The 20,118-nt window shown below is 40.8% G+C and overlaps 1 protein-coding gene and 1 long non-coding RNA gene across 4 annotated transcripts; one reads left to right on the top strand and one right to left on the bottom strand.

The window, feature by feature from the left end:
• Window positions 1-16: 16 nt before the first annotated feature.
• LOC133475231 (uncharacterized) lies at window positions 17-3,553 on the top strand. Its single transcript, XR_009787752.1, has 3 exons — window positions 17-80; window positions 3,276-3,323; window positions 3,444-3,553. It is a non-coding gene; the product is annotated as an uncharacterized LOC133475231 (long non-coding RNA).
• On the bottom strand, window positions 3,413-19,996 carry nim1ka (NIM1 serine/threonine protein kinase a). Of its 3 annotated transcripts, none has more exons than XM_061767776.1 (7): window positions 18,777-19,996; window positions 11,206-11,448; window positions 9,856-10,194; window positions 9,628-9,740; window positions 6,383-6,504; window positions 6,125-6,271; window positions 3,413-4,682 (listed from the first exon to the last, which is right to left on the bottom strand). In XM_061767776.1, the coding sequence occupies exons 3-7, from the start codon at window positions 10,140-10,142 to the stop codon at window positions 3,927-3,929; spliced, it is 1,425 nt and encodes a 474-aa protein (XP_061623760.1). In that variant the 5' UTR covers window positions 10,143-10,194; window positions 11,206-11,448; window positions 18,777-19,996; the 3' UTR covers window positions 3,413-3,926. The 3 variants fall into 3 exon arrangements, with proteins under 3 accessions (XP_061623760.1, XP_061623762.1, XP_061623763.1); XM_061767778.1 differs by lacking the exon at window positions 18,777-19,996 and adding an exon at window positions 16,336-16,458; XM_061767779.1 differs by lacking the exons at window positions 6,383-6,504; window positions 11,206-11,448; window positions 18,777-19,996 and having other exon boundaries at window positions 9,856-10,168.
• Between the last annotated feature and the right edge of the window lie 122 nt (window positions 19,997-20,118).

The raw sequence follows: 20,118 nt of genomic DNA on the forward strand, positions 1-20,118 counted from the left end.
TCAACCTTACAGAAGGCATTGTGGGAAATTAAGTCTTTGCGTGCATTCCGTTTTCCGAAGAATTGTCTCACAATATCAAGGTTAAAACTCCAACATATTAAAAATTTAAAGCATTCAATAAGCATAATATTCTACCATAATTTTTATGTATCATTTATAACTTCAACAGTTGACTCCTAATTTTATATTGACAGTCATTTCTGCACATCTCTGGATTACCACACTCTTCTTCTTTTCCTTTCGGCTTGTCCCGTTAGGGGTCGCCACAGCGCGTCATCCTTTTCCATGAGAGCCTATCTCCTGCATCCTCCTCTCGAACACCAACTGCCATCATGTCTTCCCTCACGACATCAATCAACCTTCTCTTTGGTCTTCCTCTAGCTCTCTTGCCTGGCAGCTCCATCCTCATCATCCTTCTACCAATATACTCACTCTCTCCTCTGGACGTGTCCAAACCATTGAAGTCTGCTCTCTCTAACTTTGTCTCCAAAACATCGAACCTTGGCTGTCCCTCTGATGAGCTCATTTCTAATTTTATCCAACCTGGTCACTCCGAGAGCGAACCTCAACATCTTCATTTCCGCCACCTCCAGCTCTGCTTCCTGTTTTCTCTTCAGTGCCACTGTCTCTAATCCATACATCATGGCTGGCCTCACCACTGTTTTATAAACTTTGCCCTTCATCAGAGCAGAGACTCTTCTGTCACATAACACACCTGACACCTTCCTCCACCCGTTCCAACCTGCTTGGACCCGTTTCTTCACTTCCTGACCACACTCACCATTGCTCTGGACGGTTGACCCCAAGTATTTAAAGTCCTCTACCCTTGCCATCTCTTCTCCCTGTAGCCTCATTCTTCCCCCACCACCCCTCTCATTCATGCACATATATTCTGTTTTACTTCGGCTAATCTTCATTCCTCTGCTTTCCAGTGCATGCCTCCATCTTTCTAACTGTTCCTCCAGCTGCTCCCTGCTTTCACTGCAGATCACAATGTCATCTGCAAACATCATGGTCCACGGGGATTCCAGTCTAACCTCATCTGTCAGCCTATCCATCACCACTGCAAAAAGGAAGGGGCTCAGGGCTGATCCCTGATGCAGTCCCACGTCCACCTTAAATTCTTCTGTCACACCGACAGCACACCTCACCGCTGTTCTGCTGCCCTCGTACATGTCCTGTATTATTCTAACATACTTCTCTGCCACTCCAGACTTCCGCATGCAGTAACACAGTTCCTCTCTGGGTACTCTGTCATAGGCTTTCTCTAGATCTACAAAGACACAATGTAGCTCCTTCTGACCGTCTCTGTACTTTTCCATCAACATCCTCAAGGCAAATAATGCATCTGTGGTACTCTTTCTAGGCATGAAACCATACTGTTGCTCGCAAATACTCACTTCTGTCCTGAGTCTAGCCTCCACTACTCTTTCCCATAACTTCATTGTGTGGCTCATCAACTTTGTTCCTCTATAGTTGCCACAGCTCTGCACATCACCTTTGTTCTTAAAAATGGGCACCAGTAAACTTTTCCTCCATTCCTCAGGCATCTTCTCACGCACTAGAATTCTATTGAACAAGCTGGTCAAAAACTCCACAGCCACCTCTCCTAGATGCTTCCATACCTCCACAGGAATGTCATCAGGACCAACTGCCTTTCCATTTTTCATTTTTCATTCTCTTTAATGAATTCTCACCTCTTCCCGAAAAGCTGCACAACACTCGTCCTGTCTCAGCTTCCACCACATGGTTCTCTTCTCTGCCTTTGTCTTCCTAATTTTCCTCCCCACCACCAGAGTCATCTTACACACCACCATCCTATGCTGTCTAGCCACACTCTCCCCTACCACTACCTTACAGTTGGTAACCTCCTTCAGATTACATCGTCTGCACAAGATGTAATCCACCTGTGTGCTTCTACCTCCGCTCTTGTAGGTCACCCTATGTTCGTGCCTCTTCTGGAAAAAAGTGTTCACTACAGCCATTTGCATCCTTGTTGCAAAGTCTACCACCATCTGTCCCTCCAAGTTCCTTTTCCTGGATACCGTACTTACCCATCACCCTTATTACCTTCACCAACATGTCCATTACAATCTGCACCAATTACGACTCTCTCTCTGTCTGGGATGCTCAGAACTACATCATCTAGCTCCTTCCAGAATTTCTCTTTCACCTCTAGGTCACATCCTACCTGTGGGGCATAGCCACTAATCACATTACACATAACACCCTCAATTTCAAATTTCAGCCTCATCACTCGATCTGATACTCTTTTCACCTTCTTACAACATTCTTAGCCAACTCTTCTTCTAAAATAACCCCCGACTCCATTTCTCTTCCCATCTACACCATGGTAAAATAATTTAAACCCTGCCCCTAAACTTCTAGCCTTACTGCCTTTCCACCTGGTCTCCTGGACACACAATATATCAACCTTTCTCCTAATCATCATGTCAACCAACTCCCGAGATTTTGTATTTAATGTTGTATTAAGAGGTGGAAAGTGGGTTCTTCGGCAGAAAGAGAAGAGGAAAACACAGAGCCTAGAACTGAATGTGGGGACTTTGAATGTTGTATTTCCACCTGGTCTCCTGGACACACAATATATCAACCTTTCTCCTAATCATCATGTCAACCAACTCCCGAGATTTTCCTGTCATAGTCCCAACATTCAACATTCAAGTCACACTACTGGACATTATATATTGCTTCACAATTTACTATAGTGTTGTGTTTATGTCCTGGATATTGGATACTTTGTTTTAGTGGCTTGTTTGCAGTAGTAGCTTCTCCAACTACCGGAGACAAACAATTCGGTCGGTGGCAAGACAAAAACTCAAACATGCTTTTCAACCACTTGGTGACAACAGGATAAATTCACAACTCCCGATTCCTGCGGTGCCGTTGGAACAATTTTGATCCTCTAATCGTAGTCTTCCTAGCCGCATATTTGTCACTTCTTCACAATGCTACATCAAAATTGCTTAAAGACCTAGTAAAGTCATTTTCAATATAGCATTGAACTCTTCTCATTTGACCAGATTTTGTTTTTTTGGGTCAGGGCTAAAACAAGGCCAGATGACAACCAGGACTCGGGCATGAGTCACCCCTCCCTCATAATCTAAGCACCAAGCGCCTTCATTTCCACTTCCACATTGACAATAACTTGGCCCATTTCTACCTTTACAGTGTGCAGTTAGCCATCAAGCTATGCCTACAACCCCTAAAAAATTCATCTTCCCTTAAATTTGTGTTTTTTGTTATTTGGGTTACAGTGTCTCTGCCGTGTCCATCACCTCTTGATGACTCTCTGCTACCCTGGGGTGAGTTTTTTTTAAAAAAAATTATTTAATTTTTTTAACTCAGTATAGCGGAGGGGTATGACAGCAGAGAATTAAAAGTAGACTCAAAACAAATTACAAGTCATTTATTGGCTTTTCCAGACAGGACAAGAACCTGAGGAACATCTCATTGAGATACATCAGGCAAAATGGCAACGAAGCATCTCTTATGACATTGCGAATGGAAAGCTTATCCTGAAGACAACACATGTATGTACATGCATTATTATTATTTTAGGATGTTTTGTGCTACATCATGCCAAAATTCAAGTGTCAGCTATGTTCATTCAGCCAAAATGTCTTTTAGGAAACCACACTTAATATTTTTTTCTCATGGATTAGGACAAGTCTCTGTCAAAAGATGAGACAATTCAACAACATTCTCACAGAGACTAATTTCACTCACTAAATGAATATGAAAATAAGAAATCCCAGATTTCATTTTCTAAATGGGGTAGTCTACCATGATTTGAATGGATTGGCCTACTGTTGCACATAGTTACTTTTTTAATACCAAAATTCAGTCTTATCTAATATAGAGTACTGTTGTATAAAATTATATCTAGCATCGACTAGAGCATTGTGTCACAGTATAACACAGAGTTTAGATGTATGCTGTAAACTGCGGTACACCTTTAGACGCTCCTTTTTAGTCGCTTTTGGGCCAGGTACCTGCGTGACCGTTGGTATGCGCTCTACAGCGCGTCTCTTGTGAGTGCCATGCAGGAGGATTCTATACACTCCTGTGATTGAACTCCTGCAGTCCTTTCCCTGGTTGTTCAGGATGTGTTCTGAGGTGATGCCAAGTGTCCCTAGTGCTGTCGCTACCTCTGTCTCCTCGACCCCCAGCTCAGATGGATCATTCTCGGCCAGGTGAGATGGCTCCAGCTTGAAGGGCTCCATGGGTCGCGGGAAGTCAACATGATGCAGCCAGTCACTGGCCGTCATTTGTTCTATGGAGCAGCGGTCAACCGGTAAGGGTTGGAGGATCGCCCGGATCAGGTTCTGGCATGCGTCCGGCATCCAGGAGGGCAGCGTGAAAGCACCTTCTAGGATGCATCTCTTCAGTTTAGCTACAGTATCCGCCCTGAACGGCATGGTGCCTGTCACCATAAAGAACAGCATTACTCCCAGAGCCCAGATGTCCACAAAGACGCCCACGTAGTTTTCATCCCGGAAGAGCTCAGGGGCAGCGTAAGGCGGGGAGCCGCAGAACGTGTTGAGCGTTTCGTCACGACTGCTCAACGTGCTGAAGCCAAAGTCACCCACTTTAACGCAAGAACTGCTGGTGTAGAATACATTTTCTGCCTTCAGATCACGGTGAATTATGTTGTTTTCATGCTGTTGGCAAAAAAACAACAACATTAAGTTACATGTAGTAAATGATCAGACAGTGAAGAACAAGTGTCAACCAGAATGGCAAACTGTAGAGTGCAGACTGGAATTGCAAAGGGTTGGGGGAAACTACTGATGAATTTCCAGAAAGTTGTAGGTACAGGGACAAGTAAACTGGGTAATTTTCGAAATACTGAGGGTAATTTAATGGTATCATATTCAAGCATAAACAAATTATTTTGTTAATGTGACCAAAACATGTTCAACTCATTTGTAGGAAGAAAAAAAAAAAATCTTTTAGAAAAAGGGAAGTAAAAATATGCAACTTCTTGCATGTACTGGCTGTTTAGTACATGTGACAACAATCGCCACTTAGTACATACAGTATGTCTGGGCTATGGGGTAGGGTGGCAAGGCCTCATCTTACAACGAGAGGGCAGGAGGGGAGAAAAAAAGAAAAAGAAAAACCCCTAACATTTTTCCCCTAATTTTAAAATCTATATTTGGCGCAAACAACACTGCTCATCACCAAAAGAACAGCATAGCTACAGTGAAGCATAGTGGTGGCAACATCATGCATTGGGGCTGTTTTTCTTCAGCTGGAATGGACGCCTTATTCAAGATGGAGTGAAGTATGAACACTTCCAAATACCAGTCAGGAAAAGCCTACAAGACCAGCTGAACTTTATATGTGGTTAATCAGAGGCACTAAATGATGGCAGGTGTGCTGACTCCCATTTAACATGAGTTTGAATGTGATTGGTTAATTCAGAACACAACCACATCTCCTATTATTAGAGGGTGTGCAACTTGTGCAACCACATTATCTTGGTTATTTTTTCCTTTACATTTTTTCCCCTCAGTTGAGTTGTACAGGCTATAGGTCAGGTAATGGTGGACAAAGTTTTGAAATTATTTCTTGGTCTAATTTTGTTTTAATATCACAGAAAAACAGACATTTAAACCGGGGTGTGTAAACCTGTTTTTAATATCCATTGTAAGTTCCGTACTAAGAGCCAACCTTAAATTTGGTAAATTTTTGGTTTACTCCCATAAATGTCATTAATTGCTATGTAGTAGCAATGTAGTAGAAGGCAGGCTTCTTTACCTGAGTTTTATATTTATGGTCATCGACTACAGCACATTTCGACTTGCGTACTCTAGGTTAAATTACTGCCGTAGGAACGGAACTCTTGTTGTAAACTGGGGACATCCTGTATGTGCATGATGCAATGCCATACCAAACTCTTCCTTTGGGCAAAATAAATATATATCTATCATACGATTGAGACGTCATCTACTGTAAATCAGTCGTTTATGTCTTGTGTCTGCGCATAATCCTGCTAACTAACACACAAACCCACTAACGGGGTGATATCTCTCAATTTCACGCTTGGTTGAGGTAATCAGTAAATGTCTCCTGAATTTTCTATGGATATGATACCAACCATGTGTTTTACAGCAGACAGGATCTGAGCAAAGACAATTTTGCTGTCACCGTCAGAAAGTTTCCCCTCTATGGTGATTTTGCTGTAGAGCTCCCCTCCACCGGCGTACTCCAACACTAGGTGTAACCGTGACAACGTCTCCACCACCTTAAGATTCATAAAGAGGAAAACGGGCGATCACGGTGTTTTGGTACACTTCGATGCTGAACACAAAGAGACAATAACAGGTTAATCAATAAATGCATTTAAGAGTCCAACCTCATAGAGGCGTATGATGTTAGGGTGATGTAGTTTCTCCATGCTGGAGATTTCTCTGGACAGCAGACGCTGGGTCTTTTGATCCAGCTTGGTTTTGTCAAGGATCTTGATGGCCACTTTGTCTGGTGTTGCAGACGATGAACGGTCAAAAATAGATAAGGTTAAAAAAAAGAGTTTCTGATCAATTTCGATGGAAGTTAAGCTTGGGAATTTTGGAAATAATTAGGCATATATATATATATATATATATATATATATATACAGTGGGTAAGGAAAGTTTTCAGACCCCCTTAAATATTTCACAACAGTCACGGAGTTGTTCTGAAGCCATCCATCCATCCATTTTCTGAGCCGCTTCTCCTCACTAGGGTCGCGGGCGTGCTGTCATCGGGCAGGAGGCGGGTACACCCTGAACTGGTTGCCAGCCAATCGCAGGGCACATACATACAAACAACCATCTGCACTCACATTCACACCTACGGGCAATTTAGAGTCTCCAATTAATGCATGTTTTTGGGATGTGGGAGGAAACCGGAGTGCCCGGAGAAAACCCACGCAGGCACGGGGAGAACATGCAAACTCCACACAGGCGGGGCCGGGGATTGAACCCGGGTCCTCAGAACTGGGAGGCTGACGCTCTAACCAGTCGTCCACCGTGCCGCTATTCTGAAGCCACTCCTTCGGTATTTTAGCTGTGTGCTTAGGGTCATTGTCTTGTTTGAAGGTGAAGCGTCGGCCCAGTCTGAGGTTCTGAGCACTTTGGAGAAGGTTTTCGTCCAGGGTATCCCTGTACTTGGCCGCATTCATCTTTTCGATTGCATCCAGTCTCCCTGTCCCTGCAGCTGAAAAACACACCCACAGCATGATGCTACCACCACCATGCTTCACTGTTGGGACTGTATTGGACAGGTGATGAGCAGTGCCTGGTTTTCTCCACAGATGCCCCTTAGAATTAAGGCCAACAATTTCTATCTTGGTCTCACCAGACCAGAGAATCTTATTTCTCACCATCTTGGAGTCCTTCAGGTGTTTTTTAGCAAACTCCATGCGGGCTTTCTTGTGTCTTGCACTGAGACGAGGCTTCCGTCGAGCTACTCTGCCATAAAGCCCCGACTGGTGGAGGGCTGCAGTGATAGTTGACTTTCGATAACTTTCTCCCATCTCCCGACTGCATTGCTGGAGCTCAGCCACAGTAATCTTTGGGTTCTTCTTTACCTCTCTCGCCAAGGCTCTTCTACCCCGATTGCTCAGTTTGGCCGGACGGCCAGCTCTAGGAAGGGTTCTGGTCGTCCCAAACGTCTTCCATTTAAGGATTATGGAGGCCACTGTGCTCTTAGGAACCTTAAGTGCAGCAGATTTTTTTTGGTAACTTTGGCCAGATCTGTGCCTTGCCACAATTCGGTCTCTGAGCTCTTGGACTCCAATGAAGTTGTAGAACCATCTTAAGGATGATCAGAAGAAATGGACAGCACCTGAGTTCAATATGAGTGTCACAGCAAAGGGTCTGAATACTTAAGGCTGTGTGATATTTCAGTTTTTCTTTTTTAATAAATCAGAAAAACTTTTAACAATTCCATTTTTTTCTGTTAATATAGGGTGCTGTGTGTACATTAATGAGGGGAAAAAATAACTTAAATGATTTTAACAAATGGCTGCAATATAACAAAGAGTGAAAACTTTAAGGGGGTCTGAAAACTTTCCGTACCCACTGTATGTATAAACATTTAGTCATAAACAGACATTTATGCAAAACAATACAATTTAAAAGCATGGCAGTTTAACAAATTTGTAAGTAGCACTTTATGAAATTTAAATTTTAAGATTTGAATTAATCAATTATTTCATTGAAGAGAAAAACATGAATGCTGAGTTAAATATTACTCATCCCCCAGGCCCAAACCAATTAAACATTAACAATAATCCACCCCCTCTGTCAAAAAATACCAACAGTCCTTTTCAAAACGTTGAATGAAAATAGGATCTTCACTCAAGCTTCTCAAGTCTACCCTCTGCATTTTTGCTAAACCATTTCAGGTAATGGGTTCGTCATATTCAACTGTGGATATCGGGATTACGCAAAATATATTTTCCTCTAACACTATATTAAAGTTCTCTATTAAGAGCCAACCTTCAATTTTATAAATTCAGGGTTTACTCCTGTTATTGTCGCATAAATTACTGTTACTATTCCCATGGAAAGTTTCCAACTTTGAAAGTTTTCAGAATTTGGCAGCCCTTCAAATATTTGTTAAAATCCATACTTATTTATATGCTGTAATGATAAATGCTCAATTGTAACGCTTCAGTGTCTTCCAAATGTACTCTTTTTTTTAGATGATTCACACAGGAGTAAAATAGACCTCAGGCAATTGAATACACAAAACATCCCATTTGGCAAAAAGGTGCTGAGATATCTAATTGTGCATCTATCCGTATGCATTATTCAGTGTCGTTTGGCTTCCTTTCAGTGTAACAAAACAGTCAATAGTGCCATTCAAAATGTATCCTATAGTTAAAACCAAACAATGCATAACCAGGATGTACATAAAATCTTAAGCAAGCAAGCACAGAGACACACACAGGTTGAAAAAAAAGAAAAAGAAACCTTTTTTTCCGTTTAGCTTTGATCAGTCACGTCACTGTGGAAACCAGAGATCTCTAATTACTCTGTTCAAGGTCAGCAGACAATCAATTCAGTTTTGAGCCTCAATCATCTACGTACTTGTCCAGAAGCCCATCACTTATTTATCTATCAGTGAACTACTCTAAAGGACACTTTTGTTAGTGTTACAGCTCATAGCTCGTATGTGTGTAATATTTTTAGGATTATACTAAAAAACCTCCAAAGCTATACCCATTGTACTTCACAAAGCTACAGGTTAAGTGAGCAGTAAAGGTAAACTGTGCAAATCTGTTTTCTTCTTTGGCTTTTATTGTTTTTGTGATGCCTACTCCAATAAAAGACCCCGTCTCAACAAGGTGTCAACTCGAGAAACGGAGCTGATCCCCATGACTCCGGCAAACAGAACAGAAGATAATGTAGGACGACAGCATCACCATACGCTGTCATGTCAAAGTTAATGTAGAGTTTTGCTAGTTTCTTTTCCAGTTGTTAACTTCTTGCGTGACTAACAATGGCAAATTGTGAAATGCATGAGGAGCATCTGTGACACAAATCACCTTCACATTCTGCGATCTTCAGTATTTCTATCCAAAGTGTTCATTTACTATTGTGTTTGCTTTACCTTTGGTGAGTGCATGTATTCCCAACTTGACATGGGAAAAATTTCCACAGCCGATCTCCCCTCGAATTTTGTAGAAGCTGATTCTTCTGCCCACTGTAAGTTCACGGACCACTCTGTTGTCAAACCACAAAAGCATAAATAAATTCGCTTAAATGGAACACAAATGTAGTGTATAGAGAAAGTGTTGGTTATGGTGGGGGGGGTTATTGGGACAAATCTGAGCCTCACCTCTCATCTTGGCACATATCCAGGTTGAGTCTCTCCAGCGGGGTAAGGCGGCGGACGGTCGCTCCTTCGTCATCTGTGTTGATGTCGGAGCTGTCCTGGGTGGTGCAGCGCGTGTACCTCTGGTTGTGGGCTGCGACCGCCGTGCCTCCAACAGAACCTCCCGCAGAGTCTTCATTGGACTCCCCGGTGTCCACCCCGGAAACTGAGCTGTTCCCCGTTGCTCCCGCGGCCCCGGCCCCTGCTTGGGCCCCCTCTGGGTTGCTCTCCGAGGGGAAGACAGCAGTCATCCTGCCAAGGGGACTCCCAGGGAGGTGGGAGGTGGGGCTTAGCTCATGGCAACTGGTGATGGAGAACAAACCATTTTGTTGCATTTTTATCGTGCACTTCCCAACAATAAAGTCAATTAAAAACAATAGTATTTCAGTTCAAGAGTATTCAATGCGGCAAGAGACAATTTTAATATAATTGTGTCTGTGTTGTATATCACTCATGCAACTAGCACTCAATTTCAGCAGTATTAACACAAAACCCCCCCACCCCCCCAAAAAAACACAGTGGAATCTATAAAGTACAGCAGAGTGTTTTCCATAGTGATGGTTGAATTCCAAGTTGTTCCATTTATAAAAATAAAAATCTCCTTCTAGGAAATAAGTGAATTTGTTCCAGGCATAAAGTTTTGCAATCTTGAAACCTTTATTAACAGTTTTTTAAGTAATATTTAACCATGATCAACTTTCATACAATATTAAAGAAACTAAAGCTATAAACTAAAGTTTCTGTAAGGTAAAACTACTCACCCATTGACACGTAATTGAGAGTAAAAATGTGCCATTATGTTAGCAAGCTTCTCTAGAAATGTTCAGGGTCGTCGTCATGCTTTCAGCTACAGGCTATTCACATTAGCATATGCTTGGTAACATTAATTTGTCGATGTACGTCTATGCATTACTCGTATTGTACTGAGCAGCAACAAGCTTTTCTATGTTGCGCTACAGCTATCATCACTTTTGCTCTTTGACGTTACTAATACTGTACGTTTCTCTGGTGGCATCGCAAAAACACACACAAAGCCAGACAAAAAGAAACACACTTGAGGAACCCTTCAGATTTTCACTGAACTGAAGATTTGCTGACATCTTGCGTGTTGATGGCTGCAACTCAAAGTTCTGTTTGACTTTTGAGGCATAGTTTCCATAATATTTTGGTTGAAATCCAAATGTCATCAGTATCTGCAGCATTCGATTTTGGAGGTTCCACTCTAACATCATACACATATAATGTAATGCGTTTAACATAATAGTCTTACATTAATGTACAGGCAAGTAATTTCACAAATAAAAAAACACTTACCTTAAGCTATATGATCCATTAGCAGTTGAATCATGTCAGTGTCTACTCCAAATGTCATGTCTTTCAAAAAACGAGCACTCTTCTCAGATTTAACTGCATGTTGAATCCACAAAAACGATGAAAATCAAATTGGTGAGCAGCACTTTTTCCTTTGAATTTTGCAGCATTATATAATCTTGTTGAATCTCAAGATGAGTCTGTGGACGACTGTCAGTCGTAGCCTTTGATGCGCGGGCGAAGAAGCTGGAGACAGGTGAGAGTAAGTGTTATGACAGTCATCGACAATGGAGGCTTTTACTAAAGAGGTCAGTGCGGCTTAAAATGGGCTCATTTGAGTGTCCGAGGTTTAAATAGAACACAGATTGAAGAGGAGGGTTTAAAAGGGGCTACGGGGGGGGGGGGGGGGGGGGGGGGGGGGGGGGGGGGGGGAGGAAAGCGGTGGAACAGATGATAGTGTCAGGGGTACAGACATTTATTGCCACCATCTGGAATAAATCCAAGCACTGAAAAGCCATTAATTCAATTTCAAATCCAGACATTTATGGTATGATTAAGCAATCCAGAGCGCCTCCTGCGTGGAAGTGCGGTTTACATGTCCGAGCACGTCCACTGAAGGCTAACGTTGCTATGAGAGCCAGAACAAACAAGAGACACATCCTCAGCACTCTCTTGCACCGAGACAAAAGAACCAACTAACCAGCTTTTTAAAATGAAAATTTTATTCAGAGAATATTGCTGGTCATTCCCTAAAACTAAGGACTGGCATAGCACCTGGATCTGACCAATTGATGAAAAATGTTTCATATTAGAAGACAAATTATCATGTGAAAGCTGATCGACTGACCAGGTGCCCCCTGGATTGGCTTTTTCTACTACAACTTCCAATTCCCTCACTTCAAACTTCAATTTGCACTTGTGGTGCTCTCCCAAGTGCTCCATGGTGAAAAACATCAGAGCTACCCAAAGCACAAAACCATCTTTTACATATAGCGGTCTCCACCACTTTTACAACTGTTGGCAACAGCGCGCACAATTTTTTTACAGAGAGCGAACACGCAATTTAGCGCCCGCTATTTGGGATCTTAGTATATTAGACACTTTGAGTACAATTAATCCTGAGTGGAGAAATGCATGAGGTTAAAGATGTATGTTTTGTACATAAACCTTCAATATAAATTCATAACTGTCAACATCTTTAGAGATGTGGAATTAACCAATCTGTGTATAACCTGACAATTTACACCAATATCTTAAAATAAATTTGGTGGAAAATGTCCTTTACTATTCTCTGCCATATAGCAGTGGGGGAAAAAAAGCAAGTTAAGAGATATTAAAGAGCTATTCTCTCATTCATTTCCATATTAAAATGAGCCCACGTTACAACTATGCCACTAAATCAAAGGGTCTTTTTTTTTTTTTTTTTTTTAGGTGTGCAATCTGGGAGCAATCAAACAGCATGGATGAATATTTCACCATTGATCTCAGGCACCCGACAAGGACATGCAAAGCGAATACCAGCCTTTTATGTGTGTAAAAATAAAGAACTAAAAGGACGAACATGCATGAGGTAAACACAGAGCTCAGCTGATCACTATCAAGAAATGGGAATTTGCGCTGGTTTGTTACGAAAAAAATAAAAACAGGGTGGATGCACTTTTCCAATAATAATTTTTAAATGGCTCGCCACACAGTGCATGCAGATGAGCAGTATTCCCCAGAGTGTCTAGTGCCAATGCCTCATCTCTCCTGAACAACAGGTTGCTTGGCAAGGTTGTTTGTCTTTATGTCAGGCTGAGGACCGACCGGCCACCATTAGGGAGTGTGTCAAGAAAGAGAGCACACAGCGCCATGTTTGCAGTTGTACTACGCTGCATTTAACCTGAGCATTTTTACGTTAAATACAGCAGATGGGTGGATTAGTACACACAAAGAAAACATCAGGGGAGATGTTAAAACTTACAACCCCATTTTAAATGAGCATTCTTGAAGGATCTACGTGAGCAGCTGTCTACTATTTAACACGGAGTTATCTTGCTGCAAATCAACGTTTTACAATATTAATGGTCATTAAAAACATTTAGTAAAAACATGCGTTTTGGTAAGAAATCTAATGTGGTTAAAAAATTTTTTAAAAAAACAGGTTTAGAGAAACACTGGAGGAGGTAATGATTAACTAAATCAAAACATTAAATCAACTAGAATGGCCCCAAGTAGAGCACGGGCCTCCGTTAAACCCGAACAATCCTCATTTTGGATCAGCATGACGACATAGTCCTGAACAGACAGCCTCCTGCATCTGACTTAATTTTGTCAATGACATTCATGCATAATTCACTTGGAAATTAAGAAAAACATTGGCACAAGTGAAAACTAAGTTTGGGATTCTTAACGTAATTTCAATGTGTGTCATTTTCCAACCAAACTGTACTTAAAAGTGTACTGCACTTGAAATGTAAAAATTGCACTCTACTGGATTAAAAGATGTAAACAGGCTGTATGCATAGCTACAAGCTTCATTCTCATGTTTGATTGCATTTTATGGCATGTCTTTATTCAGTGATTCTTTCTCGTACCACTAGGGGGTGCCCGCATACCTCTACTAGTACTCCTACCACACTGAGAATCACTGATCTAGAGAATTCAGCATATTTGCCTTCTTCATTGTATGTTTTAAGAATTACAGTATGTTTTATCCCATTTGGTGGTTGTATGTGTGTTTTGTGGTATACAGTGCTAAAATTGCAAAACTTATTTTGTTGATATACTGAATTGGGTAGTCAGTGACATGTGAAAATGCCTGTTGTGTCCACATGGGGGCATTTTATATTTGTCACTGTAGGGTTGTTAAAAGGCTCTGGTTAGAGTAATTGTTTAGCTGTGGAAACATTATTTCTTTCCATACGTTTATATTTTTTGTTAGCTTTGTTTGTCAAGCACGGATGGACTCTAGTGGATCAACAACCTGGATAAAATGATTGTAGATGTGCGTACGCTATGACTGACTGACAGCAAACTACACTAACATTCATCTTCAAATGAGATACTATAATACTTTTGTTGGTTGTGTGAGACGATACTGAACTTACATTTGTATAGAGTCAGGAGGTTTTGAAAAGGTCATGAATCAGTACTTTATGCAACTTAGGGCTGAAATGATTCATATAATAACTGGAATGATTTGATTACAGCGGCACGGTGGCCGACTGGTTAGAGTGTCAGCCTCACAGTTCTGAGGACCCGGGTCCAGTCCTGCCCGATGACAGCTGGGATAGGCTCCAGCACGCCCGCGACCCAAGTGAGGAGAAGCGGCTCAGAAAATGGATGGATGGATGGATTTGATTACAAAAAAATGTCAATGAAAAAGCTCTGTCTCGAAGCGTCTGCCCAGTGCTAATTTTTCCACACCGACAAAAATTTGACATTCCTATAAAAAAATAAAATAAGTTAAGGGTGTTGCCGCTTTACGAAGGAATGCCATTCCTTGAGATAAACACAAATTTGGATGCAGGTTAGAACTCGAGTCAGTCAGACATTGGTCAACTTCGTTTTAGGCGTGTGTGATGGCTAAGAATGTTAAAATGTTACTTTCAACATTCTCTGTGTTAATAAAACGTATCATGATGGCCACAATTTCCTTCTGGAGCAGACTAATTCAACTTCCATTATCCTTATGAGAAAATGATTTATTTTGAAATCAAATTAGAGGTCAAACAGCATCGAGCAGATTGTGTTAAACTCATTTATAAGGATTCTGCTTTCTTTCCCAAAGATGTGACTGCTAAGATTTCTGATGACCACTTGTGATGGTACACACATAGTCTGTCCTTCATCAGCCAAGAAGCCCAGTACAGGTCCTGACTCACAAGGTGATTTGCCTGAGGATCCCGGAGGGGGCTTGCACAGTGCCGCTGAAGACGCTGCTGGCATCAGCAGCCTCTTCATACACTTCAACAATGGAAAACACTAGAGCCCATCCACCGCAGCTGTGGACCAAAAATGAGTCACTGTTTCCATCGAGACACTGTTCCATTTGTACCATTTTAGTTTTACTTTCCCTGCCTTAACTGGCTCTGTCTGTCTTTTTTCCCCATGTACGCTTGCACTCATTCCACCATTTTCACACCACAGGCATGCATCTGGGACCAAAGGAAATGCACACACATACAGACGCTGTATAAGTGCACTTGAGTAAATATAGACACAAAAGTGTGCTTGCAAACACACACACACGCGCGCGCACACACACAGCAGGCTCTCTCCGCACAAAACTGCCTGTTGTGTTAATTGTGATGCACGGTTGACAAGGATTGAGAGCTCGGCAGTGCAACAATGGAGACTGAACAGGGAGGCAGGGCCCTTTGCAATCCAGAGTGCAAATATGACACATTTGCAAAACGTACGGTAAGCGATGATGCTCAAGCAGAGTGGGAAATATATTATGCAAGTTTAAGCTGATACCTTATTAAAAGTGACCCTAGTGCTTAGCAGGGAGTGCAGGAACACCTAGCATCCATTTGGTCAAGAGTAGGCTTTACACGATCAGGATTTTTGGGGCCGATCACAGAGTTTAAAAAAACGATAACCGATCACCGATCCGATCTATTTATCAGTGTCTATTTAAATGACCTGTTCATTTACTGTATATACTTAATTGCTCAAAAGAATTTACAATAATGTATCTGTGTTCCTCTATTTATGCCAGTGAGGCATAGTGACAGACCGAACAAATGAATGGTCTTCTATTAGATGGCAGGACGTAAATACAGCAATTCATGTATCCACTTTTTGTGACATTTTTTGTTTGTTGGTGTGCCGTGAGATTTTTCAATTGTAAATGAGCCTTGGCTCCATAAAGGTTGGAAATCACTGCTCTAGTCAGATTATGCTTTCTTATCAGTGAGGTCAAACCAACATAACAACATGACAGAAATGATGGGTGCTAACTTACTGTAATTAAATTACTTTATTGTAATTAAATTACTTCACGCACACTGAAACTTTAGAGCATGATTCGACAGAACGGCAGCATGTTTACGTACAACCATTCGTGCTAGCAGTAGCTTGCTAGGCTACATAATGTTTTTCTTGCCTGCTTGCGAGCCATATCATATTAAAAGTACATGAACATACCTCAAGCAAGCCTTAAACGAACGTCCTCTGGCACGTCCAACACACGTTTTTCCCCATTTTGTCCTGATAATACAGTCGGCGCGATCCACTCTTGTTGTCGTTGCCACGGTAACGAGTGCATCCGGTCGCATTTGAGTTGACAAGTTAAACCCAATGATCGTAAAAAACAGGATGTGGTGGTATCGGAATACAAGATTTTATTGCAGTAGTCTGACAAAGTACAATCGTGAAAGAGGAACTTTGTCTTGTAGTCTGATCCGGGCATTACGTGTTGTCTGTCTCACACCGGCGACGTTTAATATATATATACATATATATATTTTTTTTTAAATAACTTCATTGGCCGTCAGATATTTACAGTACTACGTCAAAAGACACGCGACGCGACAAGGCTAAAAACAAACTATTCAATACAGAAAAAACAGACAAAAAAGGCGATGAAAAATTTATGATACTTTCTATCTGTAAGGTTTTTATATGCTTAATTTAGTAGAATGTAAAAATTTTCAGCTAATTTATTTTATTATTATTTCTTTTTAAGAATTATGTAGATTGGGTAATGGCCCATGAAGCTCTAGCTCTTATTTAACTGGTAATCCATGCACTTGTGGACAGGATCATGTAGATGAGAAATGTACATACATGCATATAAATTTATGAGATGTATGTAAAATAATATATGTAGAGTGGTTGCAGCTGCTTCACTGATATCCCCAAAAGTTCCCCGAGGGGACAATAACAGTTTTACAAATTTTGTTGTTGAACCTGTGACCAAAAAAAACAACTATTAAATCAGGGATGGGGAACCTATAGCCCATGGACCAAATACAATCTACCATGTAATTCAAAAACATAAAAACTAATTCATGTGTATATGGTTTGACTCTCCTTATCTATTAACTTATCTTACCAATATTTTTCTTTCTTACCTGCCACAGGACTGCAGATGGACATTAACAAAACTATAATCATTACAGGGAATCGCTACCATCTACTCTTGAGTTTAATGTTTCTAGGCATGGTTCCTGACAAATAAACTAAAAACTAAACTGTATAATATTAAACATTTATTTGATCACAGGCCAGTGCTTCAGCAGAGAGGACCTTGCCGTGACCAGCCACAACTGCCGACTGCTCTAATCACGAGAAGTCATTTTGAGTCATGATGCCCTTTTCTTATGATTTAGAAAAACTTCATCATTCTTTTGTGGCTTTTGTTCAATTATTCCTTCTAAAAGAGGAGACTGCTAGCCATTTTGAAAACAAATAAACAAAACTAAACAGGTCTGTTACACATGACCAATTAGAGCCATCTCACGTATATCTTCCCTTTACTGTTAAAAAGGAAAAATCTATCGAAAGAACATACTAAAGAAATTAAAATTGTGCACAGGAAGTTGCGACTATCTATACTCTACCTAAATCACCAAAAGCTAAAGAAACACATTTCAAAACATTAAACCATATCTATCCTTGCAATGATTTTCTAAAACAAAGACCCAACATCGAGCAAAAACTTTTTTTTTTTTTTGTGTCATTTTGACAGAGACTCATCGTTTGTTTGAACTTATACTAAAATGTTTTGGGAAGCATTTCAACAATGGATATCTGAAAAGGGCAGGAAAACACCCAAAACGGAATGCAAAGACATTAAATATGCAATAACAATAAAAAAATAAAAACGGGAAACGTATAACATCCTGATTATTATTGCTAAACAACTTATCCATAGATGTATATTCATGAAATGTTATCCACTGCATTTCGTTTATAGTAATTCAGTAAAGAACTAATACAAAAAAACATTGAAATTGGTTACAACCAAACAAGCATTGACTAGTGTGAACAATGATATGAATAGTTGTATTGTACATATAGTTATTTTTCATGATGTTTAGTGTATCCTCGGTTTTTCAATTTTGCCATTTCCTTGGGGAATGCTTACTGAATTGTAACGCTAGACTTTGATTATTAAAGTTGAACACGAAAATTACAGCCACGCAAAATTATCATACCCGTGTTTTGTCACTTAAAAGATAAAGAAATAGGTTATGAAGGAGACTGAAGCCGCCCAGAGAGCAACAGGTCCCGAAAACAAACTGTCACCCACCTCGCTAGCTAGCTAGTAAATCACAGCTAGTGATCTTCAATTCAATTAGTGTGTGCCAGGTGCTGATGCACACAAGTCAATCACCGAACTGGACAGCAACAGTCAGTCCTGCAGTATTTAAACTATATATATATATATATTATTATTTTTTTTTTAAGGTCAACACACACACACACAAGCTTCGAATACATTACTAAAAGTGGTATTACTGCGTCCAGTGACTTGGGTCAACTGTTAGCACCTACAGTAGTAGCCGTTCCCTGTGAACCAACCCGTTTCTACTCAAAGCACAGGCAGACTAATTCGTGCTACCTCCACAAACAGCGGTTACCTTAATGTAGCTGTTGGGTAAAGCTCCAGCGAATTCCTCGGACAGTCATCTTTTCCGACGGATGGTGACATTGACTCTGAGGCATCTGCTACCCGGGTTGCTTCGGTTGTCAAGGGGAATTTGTTTTGAGCGACTGCCGAGTGAGCCAATCACAGGTATCTTACGGATGTCGTCATGTGCAGTTCGACCAATGAGAAGGCTGGAGTTGCCAGCGGGGCGGTCCGGCCGATTTTGTCAATTGTCAGATAATCTTATTCTCTACATTTGATGATGTCTGAGAACTGGCGAAGTTAAAAAAAAAAACCACACCATTAACCTTAGTTATAAATCCAAAATGGAGATCAAAGCTATATATAGAGTACATCTTCCAATTTGCTTGTGCCTCACATCTAATTATGGTGCCATCATTTTGCGTTTCTTACCTGGGAAACCTTACTTTTCCACCACATTAAAAATGAAGCGACATGGTACACCTCTCTTTTAGGAGGCCAATATCATCACCATCTCACATAAATGGATCAGTTTACAAGAAAAGAGTGATTTCCCATCACTAATGTGCCACGGGAAATTATCCATCCATCCATCCATTTTCTGAGCCGCTTGTCCTCACTAGGGTCGGGCTGGAGCCTATCCCAGCTATCATCGGGCAGGAGGCGGGGTACACTCTGAACTGGTTGCCAGCCAATCGCAGGGCACATACAAACAAACAACCATTCACACTCACATTCACGCCTATGGGCAATTTAGAGTCTCCAATTATCCTGTTTCAATTTTTTCACCCCTTATTTCATTTTCACAATCTTTTTTTTCTTTACTAATGCACCATCTTGTTCATTTCTCTTTATGTCAGTAACATATAGTAACAATTAATTTCACTCCCAGTCCACCATGATAACATGGATATTTGAATTCAACAGCCGTCAATGGCAGTGAATGACTCTTGCTCTACGAGATGGCAGAAGGTACCAGAAAACCTGTGTATTGACCTGTTGCCATTCATACAACAGAATGACAGCTTTGTGGTCAATTAAAAAGGCCCAGATTTCACATTGAGTAAGCAACCAGACCAAAATCATCATTATTTCAATATACTGTATGTACCTTTTGTGACATTTTTGTTTGGTTGTGTACCATGCAATTGTTCTAATATAAAATATGTGTAATGGCTCAAAAAAGTTTGTGAATAGATAATGTGAGATGGGTGAAAACGTTTTTTTAAGGGCATATAGTAACACTATTTATTCCTGTTATTTTTACTACCAAAAATAATTCATTAGCTGGAACAAAACTGCACCTTGACCACTGAGGAATACCAGTAGGTGTTGAGCAAAATAAAAAAAAA

Source organism: Phyllopteryx taeniolatus, chromosome 3, assembly GCF_024500385.1.
Source record: "Phyllopteryx taeniolatus isolate TA_2022b chromosome 3, UOR_Ptae_1.2, whole genome shotgun sequence".
Lineage (NCBI taxonomy): Eukaryota > Metazoa > Chordata > Actinopteri > Syngnathiformes > Syngnathidae > Phyllopteryx > Phyllopteryx taeniolatus.

Excerpts from the sequence above, each read along its gene's own strand:
- nim1ka (XM_061767776.1), bottom strand. The coding sequence starts at position 10,142 with ATGACTGCTGTCTTCCCCTCGGAGAGCAACCCAGAGGGGGCCCAAGCA. Across the intron at positions 6,505-9,627 it reads AATACATGCACTCACCAAAG|ACAAAGTGGCCATCAAGATC; the intron begins GTAAAGCAAACA and ends CTGCAACACCAG. Across the intron at positions 4,683-6,124 it reads TGTCTGCTGTAAAACACATG|CATGAAAACAACATAATTCA; the intron begins GTTGGTATCATA and ends TTTTGCCAACAG.